This window comes from Hyperoodon ampullatus (assembly GCF_949752795.1).
Source record: "Hyperoodon ampullatus genome assembly, chromosome: 9".
Lineage (NCBI taxonomy): Eukaryota > Metazoa > Chordata > Mammalia > Artiodactyla > Ziphiidae > Hyperoodon > Hyperoodon ampullatus.
In genome coordinates this window covers 60,164,679-60,189,515 of record NC_136922.1, presented here as the reverse complement: position 1 = coordinate 60,189,515, position 24,837 = coordinate 60,164,679, and the positions used below count along the sequence as shown (strand labels likewise).

The 24,837-nt window shown below is 38.7% G+C and overlaps 1 protein-coding gene across 1 annotated transcript in view; it reads left to right on the top strand.

Annotated features, from left to right (window-relative positions):
• The window catches only part of HIBADH (3-hydroxyisobutyrate dehydrogenase), a gene marked incomplete at both ends in the record, with an annotated part of 105,192 nt that extends 80,943 nt beyond the window's left edge, over nt 1-24,249 (top strand). The window contains 4 exons of the mRNA XM_079711642.1: nt 10,445-10,578; nt 12,138-12,214; nt 19,315-19,471; nt 24,091-24,249. Coding sequence (XP_079567768.1) covers nt 10,445-10,578; nt 12,138-12,214; nt 19,315-19,471; nt 24,091-24,249 — 527 coding nt within the window. The remainder of the gene's footprint in view (nt 1-10,444; nt 10,579-12,137; nt 12,215-19,314; nt 19,472-24,090) is intronic.
• Nucleotides 24,250-24,837: the final 588 nt, after the last annotated feature.

The window sequence follows — 24,837 nt, the reverse complement described above, 5'->3', positions numbered from 1 at the left end:
TAGCAGCTGCCAACTTGGGATAGAAGAATGGCTATTGCTTCCAATTTAAGGATCTATCGACCACTTCCCTTCTCCCTGCAGATCTTCTGCAGAAAACTAATGTTTTCTGCTGCTGTGTATTGTGGTTTCAGCTGTTTCAGATAGAGCCTATAATTTCCTTCTTTAATATTTAACTTAGGACATTATTAGCTTTCAGAGTTAACAACTTTTCTATTTTGAAGAAGTTCAGCTTTGTCCTTGTGTGTGCTATAACTAGCTGACCAGCTGTAGTTTATTTGTATGCATTTAATTTGTATTATGTGGGAAACAGCTAGCCTGAAAGAGCAAGGTGCAGCTTTATGAAAATGTTTCAAAATCCTATGTAGATGGGTGTTTTGTTTGTTTTGTTTTGTTTTTAAAGAGATAGATGCATGTCCGTTGCTTCTGTTTTCTTATAGATGGACACCTTTTGCCAAACCTCAGATTTGGGTTTTGTTCACTGCATCAATGACTTATGAAATATTTTGATACAAAGCTTTAATTATCAGTTCAGAGGAACTGCAGTGACTTTCATTAAAATGCAGTACTGAATATATTGTCACTGCGTCATGAACTTTTCCTTATGCTATTAGCAAGTAGGAACAGGTGCATTAAAGGTAAGAGAAAAACACATTGCATTCATAGATTAATATACTCCCTTGCGGATTTCCCACACTTATAAAATAGAGCGTCTGGATTTAAAAGTCACATTCTAGAATTTAACACCAGCTAGTACTTAACAACACATGCCTAGCATTTGTTCACCTGCCATGGAAAAGGCTATCTGCCTTTGTAAAGGCTGAGGATACAGTGGTGCTTTGTGCATAATGCAGCAGAGCTTCGAGATCTTGCTGGGAGGAAATGATCCCAAACATGCCCCCAAAAGAAAAGTCTTATTTTGAAAAATAATGATGAAAAATTGATTATTTCTCCATGTATTTGTGTCTATGTTTATTTCAGGAAAAAACTAACTAAACTTTGTTTATCTGGCTCCAGAACAGTGCAGTGAACGTTTTTGCTTTTCCGTTTCCAGCTTGGATAATGCCAGAAATAGTGTTAACAAGGGGTTATGTTATGCTGGCTTATGTTAAACCAGATCACCCCCTAACATGTGCAGAGCCATTCATCTGTGTCACCAAAACCCAAGAGAACATCTGACATGGACTCTGAAACAGAAACAGTGATCACTTACAAATCAAACATGGCACGCTCTAAACTGATTGTGCACGGCAATCTTTTCTAGAAAGGACAACTAATTGAACATGATAAAGTGTAAAGTTAATTAACACCCTTAAATTTGTTGATTACTTTCACGAGATTATATTGTTCGTTGAGTAGCAGCTTTCTGTCCCAGCTGTCGCCTTTTTCAGCGAATGTCGCTGGTAAACAATAGAGACACCATAACAAGTCGTAAATGGTCCCTGTGACAGCAGCCCCTTGTGAGGCTGCATCTGTAGAAAATGATTAGAACAATTGCATTTTAAAGATGGCTCACATTGCAGCCCAAGTCCCATTGGCCCTCTTCTTGATCTCTTTTGATGGCAGGCTGGTTAAAACATTTAAGTTCTTTTGAGTAAATTAAGTGATTTACTACGTTTTGCTATATATCAATGAGAGTGCTTTGGTGGCAGGATTTTTACAGTATTAAAGACAAATCTAACTCGATTGTACTTTTTAGATTTCCATCTCTTCCTTCTCTGGATTTGAAGACTTCTTTCAAGAGTCATAGGATCGAAAATGATCTCCTTATTTGTGACTTATAAATGGTTATTCTAAGTTACCTGCACTTGCATAATAGTTTTTCTATCAAAACCCTTGATTCAGCTTCTCAGTAAGGCTAAATTCCATATTTCAGTTCGTTGCTACTGCTAGGCTAAAGTCTTCGACATGTCCAAGCTGAGTAGATCTACTTTTTGTTATATTTAAGTTTTTTATAACACCAGGGTAATAACTGTGTAAAATGTCTTTCCAATGTATTCTTTCATTTGAGCTTCAGATTAAGGATGGCAGGTGTTTTTATATCACCATTTTCAGATGGAGCAACCAAGATTGAGAGGTGTTGTAACTGGTCCAAGTGGTGTGACCTTCACTCAAGGTCAATTAACTCAGATCACAAGTTCATTTTTTAAGTCTTCATGATAATGTCTCCATACATGTGCACTTATGCTCATGCATGTTTATTCAGCAATGAGTGAAAATGCCATTATCACATGTGGAGAATCATGCTGCTCCAAATTTGAGCTTTTTTGATAAGCTAGAAAATATTGTCTTACTATTCTTGGTCATTTTATTGATCATTGATTTCTTCTCTGCCTACCTCCTAAAAAGACAATGAATGTTTATCAGACACATGCTGGATGCTAAGATTCAAACAGCTCATGCCTATAAGGATCTTATCAAGACACCAGAAAAATCATTGATTAGTATCAGTGCTTTATTAGAGGTATCACTAGGAATGTTATAAGAATAGAAGAAGGGGGTCATGGTCATGCACTGCTTCTCAGAGTTGACCTGAGTTGAGTCTTGAAAGATAAGCAGGAGTTAGGCAAAGAAGAAAGGGAAGGGAATTTCTTGCGAGGGAACAGCCCAGGAAAGGCATGGATGCATGAAAAGTCATTGCACATGACAGCCACTGTAAATGGTTTCCAGTATGCATTGCATAGTGGGTTTTGTTGCAGGGGGTAGATGAGGAAACCAGAGTAGTGGTTGGAGTTCATTGAGAAGAATATTAAAAATGAAATTATCAGAAACCATTTAAGGAGAAAGAAGAGAAAGTTATTGCTTCCTGCAACTCAAGAAGAGGGGGGAAGATACAGTGAGTTATGTAGTTCTCTTTTTTGCCGAAACATAAACATTTAAGTAGTTCAGAAAAAATAACTTTTACTTAATGGAAAAAATAGAAACTGTGAGACTATATAGAAATGGTGAGGAATAATGAATAATGTCTTCAGCCGCTGGTTACATTTATGTTAATGCATAACTTAAGACTTAAGCTTGTTTTGGTTCTTCTGACAAATAAAAATGCCAAAGATTAGGATAAACATAAATATTAGAATGAGGTTATTAATATTGACTTATATTACAGGTACAAGGCTAAGATTAGCCAGAAAATGATGTAAAGTGGGAACTGAGTTTTAGCTCAGTTTAACTTGAAAAAATTATCACTGCTTTTGATGTAAAAATATGAAGAACATTGTCCATTACTTCATTTACTGTCGCCTGCATAAAGTTCCAAATAATATTTTAAGCATGTAATTTAGTTCAGGGATAAGTTATGTTTTCCTTGAGACTGCTTTATTTCTCTCCCAAATAGGGTTTGCCAAAAAACTGAGATCTGTATTTGAAATTCATTGTGAAATCTTATGGTTTCATTTTGGTATTTGTTCTTAATTCTGATTTTCAGTTTTCTGATTGTTTTGTTCTGGTAAGCAAACTGAAATCTGTTGTAAAGAGAGGTAGGGTATTATGTACATTTAGATAACAGGCAGAACTCAGTGTCTGTATAAACAGCCAAAATTATTTGCTCAGTTCATGTTATTTGAAACTGCTCTGAACACAATTTACAAGTGGATTCATAATACCTTTATTTATTTATTTATTTTTTGTGGTACGCGGGCCTCTCACTGTTGTGGCCTCTCCCGTTGCGGAGCACAGGCTCCGGACGCGCAGGCCCAGCAGCCATGGCTCACGGGCACAGCCGCTCCGCGGCATGTGGGATCCTCCCGGACCGGGGCACGAACCCGTGTCCCCTGCATCGGCAGGCAGACTCCCAACCACTGTGCCACCAGGGAAGCCCAACAGTCTTTTATTGTGCATCATATTTGTGTGTCTTCCTTATCTCTTTTCCCATCTCCATACACACACACCCACACACCCACACACTGCCACCACCACAAACACTAGTTGTCAAACTCCTTGAGGGCAAGGGCTGTTTCTTTGTCATTCTCAGGGTTGAGAACCACTGAGAAATGGATTTCGAATGGTCACATTTTTTATGTCAACTATTAGTAGGAGTGGCAGGAAAGAAAGAAGGAAGGTAGTTTAGATAATGGAGGCTCCCTGTGATACCTTTTCTAGAAAGGGGAGGAGAGACTTAGAGACTTGGATTAGATTTAAAGTGCTTCTCTACTGTAAGATTGATTGAAATCAAACTGCTACCAAGAGAAGTGATAAATGTCTATCACTTTAAAAGCAGGGTAGTCCGCCACCCATTTTGAATGGTTTGGGCATTTTCCTTTTCATTTGTCTGTACAAATGAGTTCAGTTTTTCTGATTCTAGGGTCTTGGGAGAGAAACACAGAAGACATCATCACAGGAAAGTGTTAGATAAAGCATTAAAGGCAACCACAAGTCTTTAGGCTTGTCAGATTTAATTACCGTCGTTACATGAGAAAATTCATTTTCTATCTCTTTTCTCTAATCTGGAACATTTAATATATTATTTGTATAAAATGAAACATGCTGCAGTTTTGTGTATTAATATGATGTGGGAAAATGTATGTATGTGAACTTGAGAATCCCAAATTACAGAATTTCAAAAGCTTAAAATTAACTCAGTGATAATCTTGTCTGATCATCTCACTTTATAGGTGAAAAAACTTGCTAGAACGACAAATGCTTTGTTCGTGTCTCTAGGAGAGCAGCTCTCGCACGTACTGCAGTCACTCATTACCTTGCTCTTCCCTTCACCATTGCTTCCTCTTCTCTCTTGGAATGCATACTGCATTTACTGAGCATCTCTTATGTACCGGACACTGGGAATATGGGGTGAATAAGCCAGAGTCGCTGCTCTCATGGAGCTAATTTTCATGTAGGGAATACAGATCAGAAACAAATAGAGGTGTTAATATAAACAGGTGGTAATCAATGCTGTGAATAAAATTAAATCAGGAAAAGGGGATAGAGAGTGGCAGGATGCCATTTTAGATTGTTAGGTTGAGGGGTCAGGGACGGCCTCTCTAAAGAGGTGAATTTTGAGAAGAAACCTGAATGAAATAAAGGAAACAAGTCATAAATATCTAGGAAAAGAACATTCCAGGCAGAAGGAATAGCAAGTGCAAGGCTTTGAGATGGGAAGTTACTTGACCTGTTTCAGGAACAGCAAGGAGGCCAGGGTGGCTGGAAAGGAGAGAGCAATGAAGAGAATGGTATGAAATGAGATAGGAGAGGTAGCCAAGGGCCACATCATGTACCGCTTTGTAGGACTTTTGGATTTTATATGAGAGTGATGGGACACTTTGGAGTCTGGAGAGTGGGGAAGGAACATGAACTAGATTTATACCGTTGACCCTTGAACAACAGGAGATGTACTTATATGCAGATTTTTTTCAGTAGTAAATATTACTGTACTACACGATCCATGGTTGGTTGAATCTGCAGCTGCAGAGGGCTGACCATAAATAGACTCAGATTTTCACCTGTGTGGGGGGTCAGTGCCCCTCACCCCTGCATTGTTCAAGGGTCAGCTGTATTTTAAAAGGATGCCTCTGGCTGCTGTATGGAGAATAGACTTTGGAGGCAAGAGCTAAAGGGAGATCAGGTAGGAGGCTATTGCAGTAATTCAGGTGAGAGATGGTGATGGCTTAGCCCAGGTGGTAGTGATGGCTAAGGAGAGAAGGGGCTGGATCACAAATGTGTAACTTAAGGATCAGGGACATATGTTATTCATCTATAACCCTAGGGCTTACCATGGGCTTGATTCTTAGTTGATTAATTTTGCTGAATGAATAAAACCAAACAAATGCAGCATTCTTGTCATTTTCCCACGCTATGATGCTTTTGAAAGGTTTTACAAGAGGTCTTCACTGTAATCTTAATATCACTGGCTATGGACCACTTTAGTATTTCTCTTTTTTTAAAGATTTATTTATTTATTTTTGGCTGCATTGGGTCGTCACTGCTGCGCTCAGGCTTTCTCTAGTGTTGATGGGGGCTACTCTTTGTTGCGGTGCACGGGCTTCTCATTACAGTGGCTTCTCTTGTTTCGGAGCATGGATTCTAGGCACGCGAGCTTCAGTAGTTATGGCATGCAAGCTCAGTAGATGTGGCTCGCGGGCTCTAGAGCACAGGCTCAGTAGTTGTGGTGCATGGGCTTAGTTGCTCCGCGGCATGTGGGATCCTTCCAGACCAGGGCTAGAACCCATGTCCCCTTCATTGGCAGGTGGATTCTTAACCACTGTGCCACCAGGGAAGTCCCGTATTTCTTTTTTTTTTTTTTTTTTTTTTTGCGGTACGCGGGCCCTCTCACTGTTGTGGCCTCTCCCGTTGCGGAGCACAGGCTCCGGACACGCAGGCTCAGCGGCCATGGCTCACGGGCCAAGCCGCTTCGCGGTATGTGGGATCTTCCCGGACCGGGGCACAAACCCTCGTCCCCTGCATCGGCAGGCGGACTCTCAACCACTGCGCCACCAGGGAAGCCCAGTCCCGTATTTCTTAATCTGGACCAACCTGCTTCCATTATTTATAGGATTGGCTCAAGCCAGCCAATGTTTAGCCAGAGAGGCTAAAATTTTCCTGGAAAAGACAGTGGCTTAGGTAACCAAACAGGAAAGGACTCAAGGCATTATATAGGTGAGGATAAAACTCCCACTTTGCAGATTCAGGTTATAAAGTAGTAATGCCTTACATTTAAATAGCATTTTATATTTTATAGCATTATATATTCACAGCTACTCTATGAAGAAGTTATTAATGCTTTTCCTATTTTATACACTGAAACTTAGAGAAGTTATGTAATTTGTTTATAATATAATTTGTTTATAATAACAAATAACATAGCCAGCACATCCCAAAACCAGATATTTCATCTCTAGATCATTTACTGTTTGTTCCATGCTCATAAATTAATTTACTGAACAACTATTTATTGAATGTATCACGCACTGACAGATAAGGGAATGCTGACATAAACATGACCCAGTGCTCACCTTTTGAGTGCCTTATGGTGTCACGGAGGAATTGGGTAAGAAAGTCAAAGATTTTAATTTAATAAGGTGTATAAATGCTGTAATAAAATTAAGCACAGGACATATTTTGGTTTTGTATGTACAATTACTAAAATATAAGGTAAAATAAATACTTCTCCCAATATTCTTTTAGCTGCCTAATTCTATATTCTATATTTTCCTATTTTGGGGAGTGGACCTGAATTAAAATGGCACGGCAATGTAATTTATGGTTTCTTATTCATAGACATCAAAATATTTATATACACTGTCTTCTGAAATCCATGAGATGTCTTACACAGCTTTAGAGTTCTAGCTTTCTATATGTTATTTCAAAGCTCAAAATGGTTGCATTTATTTTGGGATAACTTAGTTCTTAATTTTGCCTTTGCAATGGGACTAGCCTTGATAGTGTCATATGGTTGAATATGCATGGAAAGTTAGAATTTGGTCCCAGGGAATGCCAAAACTTCAGAATTACCCAGTTTAGTCAGACACTTACATTTGAATGTAGATTATGATAAAGTTGGAAATAATAACCCCACCATAATGAGAGGAGGAAGGAGTGGAAATACCACAGACTTGTGAATTAAAAGATGAATTATTCTTTCTTTTGTGGTCTTCTCTTAAGTAACTTATTTCTTCTTTTTGAAGTACATGTTTGAACACGTGAGAAAGTACACCTGTCAAAAGATTAACCAGCTGAGAACCATTGTCAGCATTAATTTTCCTTTAATAAATGACTCTCTGAAGCTATTTAGTAGCCTGTAATCTAGATACAAAGCTATTGACCTGTGATGGATAGTGCTGGATTTGTTTGTAAGCTTTGACTTATATCGTCTACATAATTTCTCCAGGTCAGAGCAACAGGATTTAGAGTAAGGTTGGTTATGTGGTTCGAATTAAAATGGCCATAGAAATTGAGCAAAAATAATTGTAAAACATTAATGATCCCACCATCTTGGTGAAGTAAATTAGAAACTAATGAAATGACAGTCACTTAAACTTCAACATTATCAGAATGTTCAAATGACACAGATGAGTTAATTAAAAGCGTTTCTTATAATTGGGTTTTTGTACATAATCAGTTCCACAGTGTTTGAAAATATTGTGAAATAATGTAATTTAACCATATATAAGCATCTCAGGCTTTCATAACATGTGAGCACTTCCTCTGCCAACACTGTTTGGCTAACATAATGCTGACTTCTTTTGCTCTCAATAATTAGTTAAAAATAGCATGAACTGTAAAATAGAAAGGCTACTTGGTTTGGCAGTAGCAAAATATTCACAATTTGAATGAAATAAGGATCTCCTCATTTGGCTTTTTATGTATTAAAAACTGTATTTCATTGAATAAGTTAAATTCAAAAGTAGGCCATTACTTGTAGCTGTCTATATTCGAATGGCCAGGTTTGATACATAGTACAATTATGGTTTCTTTTTTTATATATATAAATTTATTTATTTATTTTTGGCTGTGTTGGGTCTTCATTTCTGCGCGAGGGCTTTCCCTAGTTGCGGCAAGCGGGGGCCGCTCTTCATCGCGGTGCGCGGGCCTCTCACTATCGCAGCCTCTCTTGTTGTGGAGCACAGGCTCCAGACGCGCAGGCTCAGTAGTTGTGGCTCACGGGCCCAGTTGCTCCGCGGCATGTGGGATCTTCCCAGACCAGGGCTCGAACCCGTGTCCCCTGCATTGGCAGGCAGATTCTCAACCACTGCGCCACCAGGGAAGCCCCAATTATGGTTTCTTTATTCCTAGCTGTACTATAAATAAGTTGTAAAGGCAAAAATTGTACTAATATAGCTCTTCCACACACTTTCCTGGTTGTGAACAACAAAGCCTAACTTGAAAATTATGAATGAAGATTTCTCTAATGCTAAAAGTAGTAATACTGCTCTCGGTTTTATTTTATAGTTAATAAAAACTTAGATGAGTGGAGTTCCCCCCCCACTTCCTTTTTAAGACAAGTCTAGGCCATATTTTCTGTGCTGAAGTAGAAGTTGCTTCTCCAATCATTTCCATTAGTGAACATACATCAAACCTTTGCTAAGGAGTGGCCAAACCAATGTTAAAATTTATTTCTTCTTCCTGACATATCACTAAGAATGAATTGCCCAAAAGGTGTACAGGCATACCTCATTTTATTGCTCTTCACAAATATTGGGTTTTTCCATTATACTGTATATAGAATGGATAAACAGCAAGGTCCTACTGTATAGCACAGGGAACTATATTCAATATCCTGTGATAAACCATAATGGAAAAGAATTTTAAAAAGAATGTATATATGTATAACTGAATCACTTTGCTATACAGCGGAAATTAACATGACATTGTAAATCAACTATACTTCAATAATTTATTTTTAAAAGACAAATATTGTGGTAACCTTGAGGTGTCAGATGATGCTTAGCATTTTTAGCAGTAAAGAATTTTTGAATTAAGGTGTGTACATTGTTTTTATAGACATAATGCTATTGCCCATTTAATAGACTACAGTATTCATGTGACTCTCACCTTATTGCAATATTCACCTTATAGGGGTGGTCTGGAACTGACCCCACAAAATCTTCAAGCTATGCGTGCCTGTATAGCAGGAGGGAAAAGAAAAATCAAATAGTATTAGAAAGTGCACATCAGAAGAATCAGTCTAGCTAAGCAACTGTTTTCTTTACCTTAAAGAATTTTTTTTTTTTTTTTTTTTTTTTTTTTTGCGGTACACGGGCCTCTCACTGTTGTGGCCTCTCCCGTTGCGGAGCACAGGCTCCGGACGCGCAGGCTCAGCAGCCATGGCTCACGGGCCTAGCTGCTCCGCGGCATGTGGGATCTTCCCAGACTGGGGCACGAACCCGTGTCCCCTGCATCGGCAGGCGGACTCTCAACCACTGCACCACCAGAGAAGCCCTACCTTAAAGAATCTTTACCTACAAAGAATCTTTCTTTACCTACAAAGAGTCTTTCCATCTGAAATGCCTACTTGTTTATGGGAGAAAGAGACAAGTCCCTCTCTTTGTAGATCTCATCTGTACATAGTGTGCAGAGAGCGAGTGAGTGAGCCAGAGACCCCAGATCCAGACTCAGGCAGCTGACCCCTCTGGCTGCTCCTATGCTGGTCAGGGCACAGGGCATCTTTTTTATATACTTTCTATTACTGAATAGGTTTCTCAGGAGACTAAGAGATGCACGGGAATAATAAAATTCACATTTTAAATCCCCATGGTACTCCATGATCGTGCCAAAATATTTGAGATGAATGCAGAGTTTGACTGAATCTGTATGTCCCCTTTGGCTTATAAGTAACCTGCATGATACTTGACAATTAAAATATTCCAAGAGAGGCTTATGCCTGACATAAATATAACTTGGAGGCAAGGTGTTTTCATTTGGTTTGAGGATTTTCTCTAATTTTATACTATACTTAAACACTTGAAGAAATGTATCCCTCTTCTTCTATCCCTTTACCCCCCAAACTGTTCAGGTGTGGGAGCTGCTCGGTCTGGGAACCTCACGTTTATGGTGGGCGGAGTCGAAGAAGAATTTGCTGCTGCCCAAGAGCTTCTGGGGTGCATGGGCTCCAATGTGGTGCATTGTGGAGCCGTCGGGACTGGGCAGGTAACGTTTGCACAGCAGTGACACTGACTTGATGATGTAGAATCAGCTAATGTTCATTTTTCTTTCCTGACCACAATTTGATTCCTCCTTACTCTGTTCAATCTGTGGATTCTTTGTTTGCTCAGATTTTCTTAAATTAATTTGGAATGAGTTAGTTTTCCATCATTCCTGTTGGAAGTAAGCAGAGATAAACCAATAATTTAAAAAGACATCAAAAGTTCCATCATTTCAGACTTTGACATATTTATCCCAGTGACCACAGAAATTATCCTTAAAACGGCTTCTGTATGAAGTGCTCGTGTTATCTGATTTGCTGTTATCTTCCCTCTAATTTTGTAATTGCTCGCCACAGCTCTATTTGTAGTACTGTCGGTTAGAAGCAACCTATGCACTTTAATCTTTTTCTTAAAAAACCAGACCATTTTCATTAAGAAATGTGTTATATCGATTCTCTAATCAGGTAGAGGTGAATGACTACAATGAACTCTGAAATCAAACTGGTTGTCCCCCTCCCACCCAACACACACACTATCACTCACTCCTCTTCATGCTTTGTCCTGGTCAGTGGTACCAGCTTTATCTTATTCAGGACTTCGGTATGATCTTAGATGTATCTGTTGTCTCCATTCCCTTGTCCAGTCAGTCTCCAGGTTCTATTGATTTTTGCTTCAGTGGCTCTCATTGTTGGCTATCTTGTTCATTCCACACATTACCTGGTTCAATCTTTCATTATCTCACACCTTGTTTACTGCTCACAGGGCCTAGTAGATCTCTGGATACCAGGTTTACCACTTTGCCAACATTGTAACCAAAACCAACTCCATCAAGATGCTTGTATCATCATAGGTTTCCCAGTTCTGACACTTTGCATAGATCCCTATTTCGTACCACGTCAAGTTTGGACACTAGCTTCTGTAGCTCTTGACCCAGTCTTAACTATCAAACTTCTCCTCATTCCTTAAAACCACTGCACATGACTGTTCTCAGGAATATCTCATGCCCTTGTGTATTTATTTTTTTCCCTGCTCTCCTTCTTTCCCTCTCTTGCCTATTTAAATCCTGCCTGGTCTTCTGAGAGATGGTTTCAGGTTCTGCTTCCTCTCTGCACCTGCCCTCAGTGATCTGGTTTCTCTGAACTCCTACTCTGTCTGTCTTACAGTTTCTACCATACAGTTTACCACTTAGTTGTGTTTCCTTGTTCATTGCCTTTTCATTTGGTGTGTTACTCCTGTTTCCCCAGTTAGAATGTCAGCCTCATTCCTGAAGGAGCAGTTGTGCCACATCAATCAGTATTCCCTGTTGTGCTTGCGCCCATAGGAGTAGCTCAGTCGCCACACTGCAGAGCTCTTCCCTAGGGGAAGAGGACCCCCTCCCAGTCTGCTCTGGGATCTAGTGTTAGGCTCAGAGGGAGGCTTGCAGCACCAAGTGCCTTTCCTCCTTTGAAAGAATCAACAGTTGAATGCTCTTACTTTTAGAAATGTGGAATAGGGTGAAGAAATCTTCCTGTGAGTTATAGCTTGAAAATAAAGATATTTAATATGTACTCAATTTATTTTCAGGCTGCGAAGATCTGCAACAACTTGCTGTTAGCTATTAGTATGATTGGAACTGCTGAAGCTATGAATCTGGGAATCAGGTTTGTTGAATAGTACATTTTCATATACTAACAGTTTTTATGAGCTTTCCGTTTTGATTTTCTGATGTTGAAAACAAATGTTCATGAGAGATAAATCCGTTGATCCAGGAACATTTTGAAAGTATTTCATTATTGAACTTTAATAGACTTTGCTTATTGGACGACCAATAGGACCCTGGAGAGCATGAATGCTCTCTGCCTAAGCCATAAAATGTATTGTGCTTTATATTTGAAGTTACATTATCCTTTTTATATGGGAGCTCCATTTCTTCTATTATGTTGAAATGCAAGAGACACTTTTACTATAAAATTTAAACAATCTCTGGTAGTGTAGGACAAATTTGTATAAAATACAGTTTTAGTGTATAGTGAATTCAGGTGTTATGCTACCATGTGACTGGTTTTATGTATCTATTTTAAATATAGTCCCCAAAATCTACACTAAAAGGGTTCTTGATTGTTTATTCTCAGGATAAACTGGATGGCATTCACGAAGCTGCAACTCGTATGCATAACTCTTTTCATTTTAACTTCCCTAGGGTTTTGTTACTTTACATTAAGGATATATCTTTTCATTGAAATAAAATGGCATTCATACTTTGCTGAAAGTGATTCAGGAATTCAGTTTTTCCTACGATGGTGATCATCCTTTAGAATGCTTAAGGTTAATGTCTTAATTTTAGCCTTTAATCTTTTGGGTTAGGAATGCTACATATGATTAATCACCTAATTAATTTTTTGGGTGTTTTGCATTTCATGAATATAATAAATATACATTTCTTACTTTAGAAAATGCTTAATGAGAAAGATGCTTTTACTGAGGTGTTTTCTTCACACGTCCCCAAACTGCTTGCCAAATATATCACAAATCAGAGTAGTGTTTCATACCATAGCTTTTGATGAAAGCAATAAGAAGAGCCAAAGTGCTTGAGATATTTTTTAAAACACAGTAATGGATTCACATTTCCTCTTAATTACCATATCAAGATGCTGTTGTTTTATTGAATTGCCCTTGTCTCAGATGTTAAACTGTCTTGACCTATTAAGTTGTCATGTTGTAATTGAGACAAAAGAGGAATTTGCTTTGCATCAGCGCTAATTGGTTTATCAATATCCTGTACCATTTACATTTTAAAATTGAATGTCTGTAAGATGGTAAGGCATATTTGTACAAAGCCTTAATAAAACTGGTGGTATATAAGAAGCTGTTCAGAGTGTTATGTCTGTATTGTAGCCAGTTTAGGCTATGGGTCACTTATCATAATTGAAAAACCAGTTACTAGTAACTTGTTTTTATGTTCATCCTCTAGATTAATTTTATGGAGGAGGAAAATGTAAATTTCTGGAACCAAAATTGCATACAAAATTAATTGGTGTTGACAGTAGGATTAGAGCATTAGTATGCATTTGCATCTTTAGAATTTTATTTTCATTTTTTCTGGATATAAATGAGTATATAATAAAAAAAGTAAAAGCCTAGGTTATACTATACTGAAATTTCCCTCTCTTTTTGCCAGTTTATTTTATATTCTGCTTCTTACTTTAAACGTCACTGGATCTAGAATGTTCCTTAGGCATCCTCTAGCATTCCTCAAATAATTTTCCTAGCAAAAGTCTTATTAGATGATCATTCTAAAATGAAGTTTTTGTACAATAAGTGCTTATGGAAGTCTAACTCCAAAAGCCAGCTAATAAAGAATAGTATGAAAATCAGTTGAATCAAATGAATAAAATGTATACAATGAAATGTATACACTGGCTACTAGAGCAAGTTTATTATCAAAGAGAAAAGAAAGTGATAAAATTCCAAACAGCAATATTAAGAGCAGAAGCAATAAATAGATTTTCCCTTATTGTTGGCCTTGATCCACTATTACAAAAACAATATTTAGAAATATGAAACTTTCAATGTTTAATTTTTCCAAAACTCTATTACTGTTACTGATGTATATGTGTGTAAATGAAATATTTACACACACACACACACACACACACGTATGTCTGAACACAAAGCAGGAACTCATTGTTTTTACTTAACTGTTACAATAATTTGTAAGTTTATGGTGCACTACATTGTACTAATGAATTGCTTATTTTCATGACATTAGGATTTTATCGGTTTATCTTACAGAGATTCTCAGTGGTTTGAAAGTCCTAAAAATGATTGCTTCTGCTATTGTCTTTTCTCCATGGTTTACAGACATGGTTTAAAATGACAGGAATGTTCTCTAATAGAGTATAGAGAGCGGCCACGATTTATTGAGCATTGCAAGGTGAAAGAGAAAATTGGCATCAGCAAGCATAAATTCCCAAGTAGTAAATTCCCACAAAGTAGTATAGCATCAGAGTGGTTCAGCCACATTTATATTCTGTTCACTCTGAAGTAAAAATTTTTTTAGAGAATTAATGTCAACATTTACAAATTGAGTTACCTATTCCTATGAAGTGATCGTTTCTGATTAATTTCATTCTCATAAGTCAGTGTCTTTTCTTGAACACTGATGTTTCCCTTTTTTAAATAGAAGAAAACCTTATAGTTTTAAACTCCTGTTGACCCTATGATCTTTTACAATGAGTGTTTATGGATGTTAGTGAGATTTTTAAATGCTGTAAAAAAGTAAAGCATAAAAAATATTGGTATACAACATATTTGGAAATTCTTTTTTACTAGAGCTTTCTGCCTTCTAATTGGGATCTATTTAGGACTCAGAACCTAGTTTTATGGTACTGAAAGGGCCTTACTTGCGTTAGAGAGGTCTTATTCCCGTGCACCACATAAGAATAACATTGGTAATGTGCGTTTTGTTTTTTTGTTTTCATTTTTGTTCTGGAAATTATGTTTTTTGTTTGGTTTGCTTTTTTTTTTTCAATATGGGTGGTATAACAAGTTATTTGCATTGCCAACAGGGCCCAGGCCCCTCTAGCAACAGCCATATTGTCTCCTTCCACCAAAAGAAGCTTAAAACAGTCAAACTTCTGGAAGGCCGTTCAAGATGAGAACTTTCCCACAAGCATAATTTTAGCTTCCTGGTTACTTCCCTAAGGAGGTGTTGCCGTTTCATTTAGGTGATGACTGAAACCTCTTAGTTGTATACCCTGATAGATATAACATATGGCAAAAGGTTTATAATAAAGGTTTGGCCAAATTTCTTATTAAACTGATAGGATGCCATCATGTTGGCTGATTAAGTGACTACCCATATGACCCAGTGAGACTCAGGGCAGTGAGTGTGGGTGTCTGTTGATGACCGCATCCCAGCTCTGTCACAGACTTAAGCTTTTCTCATCTGTAAAATGACAAAAATAATAGTATCTATCCACAGTAGCAGTAGTATCTGTTGTGAAGAGTAAATTAAGTCATCCATGTAAATCTTTTAAAACAGTGCCCGATACATAGTAGGTGCTCAATACATGGTAGTTATTGACGTGATGGTGGTGGTGGTTTGTATTTGAATTGAATTGTACGTTAATGTTTTTTTCTTTATAACACTTCTCACTGGCTAGCATTATATATTTATTTGTTTGTTTATTGTCTGTCTTCCCAACTAGAATGCAGGCTCTATGAGCTTTGTCTGCTCACCACTGTATCTTTTTTTAAAAATAAATTTATTTATTTATTTATTTATTTTTGGCTGCATTGGGTCTTCGTTGCTGCACGCAGGCTTTCTCTAGTTGCGGAGAATGGGAGCTACTCTTCATTGAGGTGTTCAGGCTTCTCACTGTGGTGGCTTCTCATGTTGCAGAGCACAGGCTCTAGGTGTGCGGGCTTTAGTAGTTGTGGCACGCGGGCTCAATAGTTGCGGCTCGCGGGCTCTAGAGCGCAGGCTCAGTAGTTGTGGTGCATAGGCTTAGTTGCTCCGTGGCATGTGGGATCTTCCCGGACCAGGTCTCGAACCCATGTCCCCTGCATTGGCAGGCGGATTCTTAACCACTGCGCCACCAGGGAAGTCCCTCACCACTGTATCTTAAGAACATCCCTGGCATGTAACAGGCACTCAGTGAAGATTTGTCAGACGAATGAGGTGGGGGTCGGGGGGCTCTTCCCCTGCCTCAGGTAAACGTTACTGGGCAGGTGTCTTAACTGGCCCACTCCTGGAGGGCAGGCACAGCCTCTTCTTAGATGACAGGTCTGCGTAAACATTGGTGAATAACAGAATGATTGATTTAAGTTGACATAGTCTTAGATGTTTCATTTCCAGATTGGTTCTGTGATACAAACATCTCAGTTTAGGGACATTGTTTGCTTTGTTCTTACATAAAACCAGACAGTATAGATACTTACAGAGACTATAAGGTGAACAAACTTTTTTGGCCCTTAAAAGCCTTGGTTACAGTGAAGGCAAACACTTGGCTTCTCTTTAATTTTTCTTATAGTTTATGCATCATTTTTACTTCTCCCAAAAGTTCATTTAAAATTCTTGCGTTTTAAAGGTGAGTGGATTTGACACAGTGACGTTTATTTGAGTTGCGTTATATATGCGGTCAGAGCAATGAATTCATTCTGTTTATATCAGAGAACATTCCAGCAATTGTAAAGCCACATGCATGCATGCGCACACTCTCGAACCACATCCAGTGGCAAGTTATTATGGGGACTGACAGACTGTCATCCTTTTGATGGCTTGAGCTGTATATCTCCTGAACAGCAATGGGGCTCTTATGCAGAAAGTATCATATGTTCCCAGCCAATTTACAGGGAAACAGCAATAACATTTTATCATGGTTGAGAGCCCAGTAGCTGCTTCCTATTAAACTTGCCCTTTCAGATACCTGTCTTGGATTAATTTGTTGATTTCAAATGAAACTCAGTCTTCTCCAGTGAAGCATGACGTTCTAGGATAGACTCCCTGAATGACAATTACTGTGTATTCTAGCTGGTTTCAGACCATTACAAGCCTTGGGCACAGTGGAAGACAGAGGACTTCAGTAACTGATTTTAATATCATGTCTAATTTTAACTGTCAGTTATATATATGCCAGTGAAAGAATCCTCAGAAAGATGAAATGCAAAACACTTCTAACTTGCTCTTTTTAATGATACACTTTGCTGTTGGGGGGTTGGGGAGGACTGGAGAGGGAGTAGACATCTCCTAAAGAGAATCAGCATGGTGGGGAAGCATCAGATTTGAAAAGTGAGCACATAACAACTGCCACCTCATTTTTGTGTGTGCCTGTCAGGATGCTTCTAAATAGTAATATGTTCACCAAAAAGGGTTCCATAAATCAGCGCCAGTATTTTTCCTTGAACATTCAAGAAAAATGAAATGTAGCGTTTTACAAAGGATAATAAGCTTTGCTCCCATTTTGGTGAGTATTATAGACAGAGTATGAATTTCTTTAGCAATAAAGAGTGTTGTGAGGCACTGTTGAGTCTAACCTGGTAGGTTATAAGGAGGGGGAGTATCTCTGCTGCTTTGAATGTAATGAGCCATTTTTAAAAATCTAAATTAGGAAGCCTGAATTATATTCCAAATGGAAGGTAAAGACAGTGTTTTGGGGTCTTTAAAAATATCCCCTGCTCATAGAGCACATTAGACATATATATTCTTGCATATTTGTGCTTAGACAATATATTTGCAGTAATAGCAAATTAACTAGTTGTTCATTTGTGATTTTACTTTTCACAGTTTTTCCCTAAGTGCATTGGCTTTATCTTTTCCTAAGTCATCTGTTACCATAGCATCCTGATAGCCTAATTATATTTGAAAGGGGAAAGGAAGCATCAGTAGCAAATTATACATGTAACAAACTTGGATCTTTATAAAAAGAATGAATGAAACCATCAGGTTTCTTTCCAGCAGTGTACAATTGAACAGAATGTATGACAGCTGATTTAGATGGAATCTTTATCAGTTATAATCTTAGTAAAAACTGCTCATTATAACACAGGCCACCATGTGAGTTCATCTTCATGGCATGCCATATAGTATTCCTTGAACCACAGCTGCTCCTTGAAAGCCTGATTACATAACAGTTGTATTATGTGGTAAGTCCATACACATTCTGGCTATTAGCCCTAGACCCTGCTCGAGCATTGGAAAAAGGTTTTACTCGTCATTCTATTCTGATCTGGAAATAGACAATTTTGAACACACAAGTAATAAGCAGCACCCCAAAATGCACAGTTCATTTAATATTTACATGTGTCTCTGTTTAATCTTTTTTTTTTTTTATTCTGGAAGGGATTGGTTTTAAGAAAAGGCAGAAAGTTTTATTTGAAACTTGATTCAAAGATACGTAGCAAAACTGTGCTTCCCAGGCTGCACTAAGATACTTGGAATAAAGTAATAGAGCATTTTAATTCTACTTTTTTTCTGGGTCCACACTGAACAGCCGTTTATGCCATCAGCTCAGTGATAGAACAAATGATGTTTCCGCTTGGGCAAGCTTTGTTTTATCAGGATCAGTAACCTTATCAGCAGTTGACCCAGAACTATAATGCATGTCTCTGAATAGATAGCATATGTCACAACTCTGTGCAGACTTGCTTCATAAGCAAGAATGTCTAATGAAGATTTAATAAATAAGGAAAAGTTTACAGCAAGAAATGTCTTCTTTTATAATGATAACTTCCCTTAAGCTCATTTTACTGCTCATGGCTCATCTCTTGCATTTATTCTCTCATAAGAGCTAAAGGAATAAACATACATATAAATGCATCCACATGGACTCCCATGATACATAATTTAACTGTCAATATTTCTTTCTGAAATACATCACTTGTGAGTAAAGACTGTAGAATTTAGATGATCATCTTGGCTTAAGGTTCTTATGTGACACATAAATGCAATAATGTCCAAAAGACTAGAAAACCCATGTGTGTGATAAACCAACAATACTTTTACGCAGTCGTATGTTATTTCTTAAGAGCAGGGTAGTGCAGAAGGTTTTCTCTCAGTGCAGAATGTCCTGGCTCAGAAATGTTTAATCACTAGCTTTTAATACCCTATAATTTAAGATTGGATTCTTCACTCTCATCAGTCTGCTTAGATATTTGAAGACATATCATAAATGGAGAGAGAAGATGGAGCATCCTCACACGTAAATAAGTCACACGTGACTTGTACATTTTGACATTTAACACTTCTTTTCTTTGACAGGTTAGGGCTTGACCCGAAACTCTTGGCTAAAATCCTAAATATGAGCTCAGGACGATGTTGGTCAAGTGACACCTATAATCCTGTACCTGGGGTGATGGATGGAGTTCCCTCGGCTAATAACTATCAGGGTGGATTCGGAACAACACTCATGGCTAAGGTATGGTAAAGGCAGAGACTACCCAAGAGAGCGGGGGTTGGGGGGGGATGTTTAGTGGTCTCGTTCTTCTTCCCTCCCTTCTCTCTCTCCCCACCTCACCCCACCCCCACTTCTCTCGTAACAAAGCATACGTCTATCCTAGAAGGCAAGATTACTAAAATAGTGACCCAGTCACTGGAAATTATTTAAAACTTAGCTTGGATAAAAACCTTTTATCTTGTTCATTTTTAATCCTGGCCTTTCAGATGAGATTTTTCTTTTGTGCTTGGGTTTGTTTGTAATGTGAGCTGGTAAAACGTTGTTTTTCATCATAAATTTACATTAATTTACCAAGCCCTTAGAATGGAAGCAGTAATAAGCATTTTCCGACGGTTATTAATATAATGACATTGGATATACATATCACAAAAGAAGAGAGGACCTTTCGCATGATGCTAGGTTTCTAAATACATCTTCCTACTTTAAGAATATATATATATTTATGTATAAAGTCATTTGAAATGCAAATTGTTGGCCTCCTCTCATTTGTGATCTCAACGTTAGAAAATACTTTTTAGACAAACAGACTTGTAGATTTTTGTGTAGAACTTATTCCCTACCCCACTCCCCACACCCCTGCCATTTACTTTCTGACAAAAGTAGTAATATGTACAGTTGTATACCGTATTCAGCTTACTCTCCTTCATTTCCCATGATGTTTCATCCATTCTACTTCTCGGCTGTGCCTTGAATTCACCCACTTGCCCTCTCTACCACTACCAGTACCTTGGCTGAACCTTGTTTAGATTCTACCACATCTGCCCTTAACTGGTCTCCTTGCCTTTCATTCTCATCTTCTTCTCCAGTTCATTTTCTGTGGTAAAGAGTGGACTTCCTAAAATGTAAAACCCTGATTATGTCATCTCTCCTGTTAAGTCTCTCTCGTGGTTTCCAGTTACTTGTAGATTAAAGTCCATCTCTGCACATTGTCTTAAAGGCCTTTGCTCTCCTCACCAGCTCATTTCTGCCTTCCCACCCTCCTCCTTTGCTTCAGCCACACCGAACTCGTTTGGCCTCTTGTTCCCTCTCCCTGGCAGCCCTCCACGCCTGCTCTTCCCTCAATCTGCCTCATTCTTCCTTGCCCCTCCAGCTGGACCCCTGGCGCATTGCTGGCTCACTTTAAATATTTATTGGATCAAGCAATGTTTGAAACTATGTTTCTTATTTTGTAGTTTTATTTCTCCTCGTGTTTCATTTAAGAAAGTATTTATTTTTATGCTAATCTGTACCTTGTATTTAGGTTTGCATATCCTCCACACAGGCTTTTGTAGTTGTGCTGTGTTGCTCTTGTTGGAAACAGAAAGTAGCTCCTTAAGTGGATTGTTTTCACAAAGCTGCAGGGTCGTTTATTAGGGCACACAGAAGAGTGAAAGAATCGCATTTATGCCCAGTTTGCTTTATGTACGTGTATGAAGTGGGTTGTGACCTGTTAGCTTATTTGGTTCCTAAAATACTGCTAATGGCTCCAACAGAGGAAGCAGCTAACAAGTAACCTGTAAGCAGTGCTGGCTTTATCTGGGGACTCTCCTCTACATCACACCTTTACTTCCATCGTTTTCTCCAGTGTCCCTGCCCAGGAAGAATCTGCTCCTGTTGAGGTCCTTTAAAATTATTTTCTTGATTATAAAAGATAGCATAAGACAGTACAGTAGTAAAACATACGGACATTCCTGTTCTCTTTTGCTCTTTATAAGTTGTTATTTCCCTTATAAAGAGCAAGATTTCTGAATTTTGCTTAAAATGAAAGCATTTAGAAAGGAACTTAAAAAATGCTTTCATCACCTCAGATAGCTGTTAGCAAAACACACCATAACTAATTAGACTTGTGTAGAGAATTTGATAGAGATTAAAGAAGTCCCCATCAGTGCTACATTGATTAAAGCAATCATACCTGCTTGGGCAGATCAGGTCTTTACTTACTAGGAGATATTTTGCTCAACTGCCATTAGATCTCATTGTGTTGGGGGAGATGATGTTAATGTGTCCTTGAAGTAGAGGCTTGTACATTTATTTCTAGGTCTTTTTTTTTTTTTTTTTTTGCGGTATGTGGGCCTCTCACTGTTGTGGCTTCTCCCGTTGCGGAGCACAGGCTCCAGACGCGCAGGCTCAGCGGCCTTGGCTCACGGGCTCAGCCGCTCTGCGGCATGTGGGATCCTCCCGGACCGGGGCACGAACCCGTGTCCCCTGCTTCGGCAGGCGGACTCCCAACCACTGTGCCACCAGGGAAGCCCTATTTCTAGGTCTTGACATCATAAAATTCTAATATATTGTGTGTATATAATCAGAACATAATCGATACAAAAACTAGATCTTTCTTCTAAACCCCACAACTTAGAAGTCTGTTTCTGATGGCCACTAAGGCACAAATTATGGAAAATTATGACCACTCTTATTACTCACCCAGTGTACCTGTGTCCTTGTAATACATAACAATTTGGTCCTCCATTAATTTGTTGAAACCTTTTGCAATTGTTTTATATATTTTTCCTGAACCACCCACTGAGCTCATGAATTCATAAATATTTTTATTTGATTAGTGAAGTGAGGTGTTTGTTTATTTTAAATTATATGTTACAAGCTTCAAAGGATACCTTCTTTTCTAACATTTCAGGATTGACAAGCCACTTAGGATTGTATAGACTAAATCACCTTTCTCTTTTTAGAATGTCCACCCTTTAAGGTAGCAGCCACCAAAGCTATTTTAGCTTCCCCTTTTTGGTTTCATTAGCTCTTATTTGGGATATTTACTTGCCCCTTTGAAAACCTCTAATAGCCTCTTCTTCTCAATAGCATTGTCTTCTCCTCGATACGTTGTGTTTACTCTAAGTTCTTATATTCTAGTTATACTACTAGGTTAAAAATTATAGGCAGTCTTTCTATGTAGATTTTCTGTCATTTTTAAATAAATGCATCTTGCAGATGTGCAGCAAAATGATATTGACGAAAGAGGCTTATCTGCTTGTCTGGGTATAAGCAATAATGTAGCTGTCCACATTTGTGAAGTGTGTGGGTAATAATTAAACTTGCTTTTTAGTGGAAGCTATAGAAGACTTTAAGGTTAAGTAGACTTTCCAAATCTGTGGGTTTACATGTGAAAATTATACAAGTAAGCACAAAATACTGTTAACACCTATATCATCATAGATATCCAAGAGGCTAGAGATTTAATCCATTCTTTAAACTTTGCTTATTTTTCCCTTGAATCATTTCCTCCTTTGAGTGGATGGTATCAATAACTACTCCGTTATCAAGGGTGTTCCTCAAAGAATACAAATAGTCCTCATCTTGCTTCTTGTCTTCCTCTTTCATTGCTTGTTGGCTTTTCCATTGATGGAGGAAATGAAGATGGTAATGGTAAGAAGGAAGTCTTGGTTTTGCCACTTGTTTTCAGCACTTATTTAATCACAAATAAAATGAAATGTGGGGAATATTGTTTCAGTTAACCATGCCTTCATTGTCTTCCATATACCCCCAGATGTTTCAAGGTTGGACAAGATTCCATTCTTAGAGTAGAGGATACCATTAACTACAGTTTAACTATAAAAGATTTATAATGTTAACTTTTGTCTATTTTTAGACAACCATAAGTTTTCCAAAACTCTCTGAATGAAACATTAGCTCTCAGAGATGTTAAAGTGTTGTTATGAAGCTGATTGTCTGTTGCACTTGAAAGAAAATCCAGCTTCCTTTCCAGACATCATAAAGCTTCCATGTTGCACCTCTGCCCATCCCCAGTCTCATTTCCCTCCCCAGCCCCTTGCTTATTCTAGTTCAGCCTCATTGGCCTTCTTACTGTTTCTTGAGCATCCAAGCCATGCTCCCCACCGCCAGGGGGCCTTTCCCTTGCTCTTCCATCTGCCTGAAACTCTCTGCCCCCTCACATTCAGATCTTAGGTCAAGTGTCTTTACCTCGGGAGGTCTTCCCTAAACATCTCATCAATCAGAACTCTCAGAACTCTCTTCCTTCCACCCCACCCCTTGCTATGTATGACTTTCTGACCCCTTACCCTGCTTTATTTTTCTTCAGAGCACTTGTCATTGTCTGGAAGTTTAGTATTTGTTTTACCGTCTATCTTCCACGCTGGATAGTAAGTTCCTGAGAACAGTGACTTGGTTTTATTATCATGACTGCACATCACCAGTGCCCAGCACACAGCAGTTGTTAAATATGTGTTGACTAAGAGATTGAATGGATATTTTCATCACTGATAATTTCATCATGCTCAATTTCATAATGGGGCTTGTCTTAGGCTTACAGGCTTCTGTAGATTTGAAAAAGCATTCCCCTGTGTGATCGCACCTGGATAGGAACACCTGGCCGAAGTCAAAACAAAACAGATAGGTTTTGTGGAGGAGTGGAGAGGCCACTCAGAAATCAAGGTTTCTCTCTGGAGCAGTTTTGCAGCTATAAGAAAGGACGTATAAAATATATATATATAACTTAACATCGTGCTTGTAAGTATCTTATTTTTTCAGGCTTCGTTTTTTCTTCTTTGAAACCCAAGCATTAGGAGCCACGGTTCTGAAGTGAGCCTTAACTACCAACCTCAATGTATTCCCTCCGCCCTTGTTTGACTTAGGATCTGGGATTAGCACAAGACTCTGCTACCAGCACGAAGAGCCCAATCCTTCTGGGCAGTCAGGCCCATCAGATCTACAGGGTGATGTGTGCGAAGGGCTACTCCAAAAAAGACTTCTCATCCGTGTTCCAGTTTCTACGAGAGGAGGAGACGTTCTGAGTTTGCCCTTTGGCTGTGGACACTGTTGGGAACCAAACTCTGTCTTGGAGCCTCTTATTATAGCTCACTCCACAAGTAAATGGGCTTAATCAAAGGTCACCTGTCTGCTTTTGTTTGTCTAGTTCACAGTAAACCCTGGGATTTTTCACCCATTTTTAACTGCTTATTCTTTTTTTAGTTTGTTTTGGGTTTTTTTGGGTTTTTTTTTGCTGTACGCGGGCCTCTCACTGTAGTGACCTCTCCCGTTGCGGAGCACAGGCTCCGGACGTGCAGGCTCAGCGGCCATGGCTCACGGGCCCAGCCGCTCCGTGGCATGTGGGATCTTCCCGGACCGGGGCACGAACCCGTGTTCCCTGCATCGGCAGGCGGACTCTCAACCACTGCGCAACCAGGGAAGTCCTGCTTATTCTTTTTATCTATTTAGCAAACACGTATTATCTGATTTTTTTTTTTCCTGCAAGCCACTGATGGTCTCTGCTAGCTAGCTGATTGACCTTTTTCAAAAGTTTGATTCCTGAGCATCATTAGCTAAAACATTGCCTACTTCAATCAGGATATTATTTACTCCACTTTACAAATAAAACCAAA